Source organism: Spinacia oleracea, unplaced genomic scaffold, assembly GCF_020520425.1.
Source record: "Spinacia oleracea cultivar Varoflay unplaced genomic scaffold, BTI_SOV_V1 SOVchr0_004, whole genome shotgun sequence".
Classification (NCBI taxonomy): domain Eukaryota; kingdom Viridiplantae; phylum Streptophyta; class Magnoliopsida; order Caryophyllales; family Amaranthaceae; genus Spinacia; species Spinacia oleracea.
In genome coordinates, this window is record NW_026614332.1 from 288,448 (window position 1) to 291,929 (window position 3,482).

General features: G+C 36.2%; 1 protein-coding gene across 1 annotated transcript; it reads left to right on the forward strand.

Moving 5' to 3' along the window:
• The first annotated feature begins 887 nt into the window (after window positions 1-887).
• On the forward strand, window positions 888-3,248 carry LOC130464817 (uncharacterized). Its single transcript, XM_056834042.1, has one exon. The coding sequence runs from the start codon at window positions 888-890 to the stop codon at window positions 3,246-3,248; it is 2,361 nt and encodes a 786-aa protein (XP_056690020.1).
• The last annotated feature ends 234 nt before the right edge of the window (window positions 3,249-3,482 follow it).

A 3,482-nucleotide genomic window follows, 5' to 3' on the forward strand; every position in this document is an offset into this window, starting at 1 on the left:
AATTCAAGTGGCCGCCGGTTTTAAGCTTCTTTGTGGAATTTGGGATCTACTTTATCCCAACATCTCTCTCCCAAGCGTTTTACAGGTGCATAGTGTTAAATTTGACATTCTTATTATTATGAAGAATTTGCCTTCATTTTTCTACAAAACTTGTGGTTGTGTGTAAGTGATAAAAAGATTAAATCATACATATTATCAAACAAAAAATTTGAGTGTAATTATTAGACTCCTGCCTTGGATATTTTCTTTTAGCTTTTACCATCTTATTCATTATGTCGAAATTTTGTGCTCATAAATGAGTGAAACTCGCATGCTTTGTTTTCCTTGTTGAATTCACATGCAGTTGAAAGTATGACCTTCTATGCTAAAAAAATATAATATGGAGTTAATAGAAATGAAGTTCTAGTGAGAAGACGAATATAGGTACCAAATATTAGTCACTAGTGAAGAATTATTAAAGAAGAAACATAAAGTTATGTCATGTGCTTTTCAGAATCAATTTATAACATTTGGTTTTGTAGAAATCCTGTTGTTTTTAAGAAGGCTTTTAAATCAGTAAATGATTTTGTAAAAGAGATCTTGTTTAAGGTCTCTTGTAGAAGCACTAATTAGATTATTGGTAATATCTTAGGTTGGGTAGGTGCCTCTGTTAGAGGTGATTTTGTTTGGTGGCCCTCGATTAATGTAACCTTGATGTTTCAAGGTCTCTTTTGTTGTTAATAAAATCATTGTTAATTGCCAAGAAAAGAAACCATAAAGTTATGTTATGAATTATATGTTATATCAAGGTTCTAATAATGATCATAACGTTTACCTATAAAATTTCATATTATACAACGCATATTACTAATTATATATCTTATTACTATACTATTTTTCGTATAGATATGGATACAAGTTGGATAGATCTACCCACTGGCCACCCTGAATATGTCGATGGTTGTATGCAATTCATTGCGTTTGCCAAGCAAGGTCTATTCGAAGGAAAAATTAGATATCCATGTAAGAACTGTAAGGTGGATAAATGGTTCCCGGTTAATGATGTAGAGCGACATATTTTTTTTAAGGGGTTTTATAAGTCGTATAGAAATTGGATCTTTCATGGTAAAGGGGATATGGTTCAACGTATGTTAGGGAGTGATGGAGGGAGTACTAGTGAAGGATCCCTTGGTAATAAAAGTGGGTTTGTAGGTCGAGATAATATGGGAGGACTATTAAGATCAGCTTTTAGTGTTAATGTGCCACCCAATTTTCCAACTTTTGAAGCAAGAGAGGATGGTGAATGGTATGAGGAGCCCGTGTCATACGACACAGATGTTCAATATGATGATTCTACAATAGAAGAAGATGCGACATATAAGAAGCTACTTCAAGCTTCTGAGGAGAAATTATATGAGGGGTGTATTAATTTTTCAAAGTTATCTTTTCTTCTACACTTATTTCACTTGAAGTGTATGCATCACTGGTCCATTGAATCTTTCAATATGCTCTTGAAGCTGATTTTAGATGCATTTCCTCAAATACTTGATTTTCCCTCGTCTTATTATTACAGTAAGAAAATGATAAAAGACTTGGGCCTTGGGTATGAAAAAATTGATGCTTGTCCTAATGATTGTATGCTGTATTGGGGTGAATTTTTAGAGAAAGACAAGTGTCATGTTTGTGGTAAATCGAGGTGGAAAACAACCAAGGGTAAGAAGGGTGACGATGTAAGTGATCAAGGTACGAATACTTGTAAGAAAGGTGTGCCAGCTAAGGTAATGCGATATTTTCCTCTTATCCCAAGACTAAAAAGAATCTACATGTCATCAGAAACAGCAGAAAATATGAGATGGCATGATACAGAGCGATTGGGTGAAGATGATAAGAAGATTTTGAGGCATCCTTCCGATGCCATAGCGTGGAAGGCATTTGATGAGCGTTATACAGATTTTGCATTAGACCCTCGTAGTGTTCGATTAGGTCTTGCGAGCGATGGGTTTAATCCTTACCGTTTAATGAACACTACTTATAGTACATGGCCAGTGGTGTTGATTCCTTATAATCTTCCACCATGGCTATGTATGAAACCATCTTCTTTCATTTTGTCCACATTTATTCCCGGAAAAGCAAGTCCTGGAAATGATATTGACGTGTATTTGCAACCATTAGTTCATGAGTTGAAATTGCTGTGGGGAGGGGTTGAAGCTTTTGATGCTTTTGACGGAGTGAAATTTAATTTGCGCGCGGCTCTGCTTTGGACTATTAATGACTTTCCTAGCTATGCAATGCTCTCTGGTTTGAGCACAAAAGGTTACAATGCATGTCCTATATGCATGGATTCCACACCCTCTGATAGATTTGGGAACAAGATTTGTTATTGTAGCTATAGAAAATGGTTACCCGCAGATCACCCATATCGACGTCAGGGTGTAAAGTTTTGTGAGAAGTTTGGAACTAATGAGTTGGGTGAAGCCCCATCTCGTCCTAGCGGCACTGATATATTGAGGCAACAAGAAAAGGTCGAGTATGTTTATGGAAAGTCAAAGGCACCACCGAAAAAGAGACAAAGAGGACATACTGATAACAATGATGTCCAAGATGAAATTGTCTTTGGTACCAAGAGAAGCATATTCTTTGATTTGGTGTATTGGGAGCATAATCTTCTAAGGCATAATTTAGACGTTATGCACATTGAGAAAAATGTGTCTGAGAATCATTTGGGAACACTTCTTAGTATGGATAAGAGTAGAGATAATAGGGATGATCGAGAAGCCCTTGAAGCATGGACAATAAAGACTCACCTTTGGCTTAGTGCTGATCACAATGGAAATGAATACATGCCTTCAGCTTCCTATTCTATGTCTAGGGAGGAAAAAGAGAGATTCTTAAATGTTTTGGAGAAACTTAAAGTTCCGGATGGATATGGATCCAACCTTTCTAGTTGTGTGAATATGAAGCAAAGGGAGTTGATTAACCTCAAGAGTCATGAAAACCATGTGCTAATGCAAGATATACTCCCCGTCGCCTTAAGAGCTTCTAATGCTACAAAGGTGATTGACTTGTTGGCTAGATTGTCTTCGTTTTTCAAGAAGTTGTGCTCCACCAGTATTGATCCAGATGATTTAGATGGTCTTCAAGATGGAATTGTTTTAACTCTTTGTCAGTTGGAAATGGAGTTTTTGCCTTCATTTTTCACAATCATGGTCCATTTGTTGATTCACTTAGTGGAGGAGGTTAAACTTGGTGGACCAGTGCAATACAGATGAATGTATCCCATTGAAAGGTTTATATCTTACCTATGTGAATTATATTTTTTTATTAAATAATTTACATTTATTATATACAAACATTTTATTTGAAAGGTATTTGTCCCATTTGAAGTCACATGTAACCAATAAAGCCCAACCTGAAGGATCTATCGCGGAAGGCTACCTTTTAGAGGAGACAATTAGGTTTTGCTCGAGATATCTTCAAGGTGTTAAGACCATCTTCAACATGCC

What these genes read in the sequence shown, in the direction of transcription:
- LOC130464817 (XM_056834042.1), top strand. Translation starts at nt 888, where the DNA reads ATGGATACAAGTTGGATAGATCTACCCACTGGCCACCCTGAATATGTC.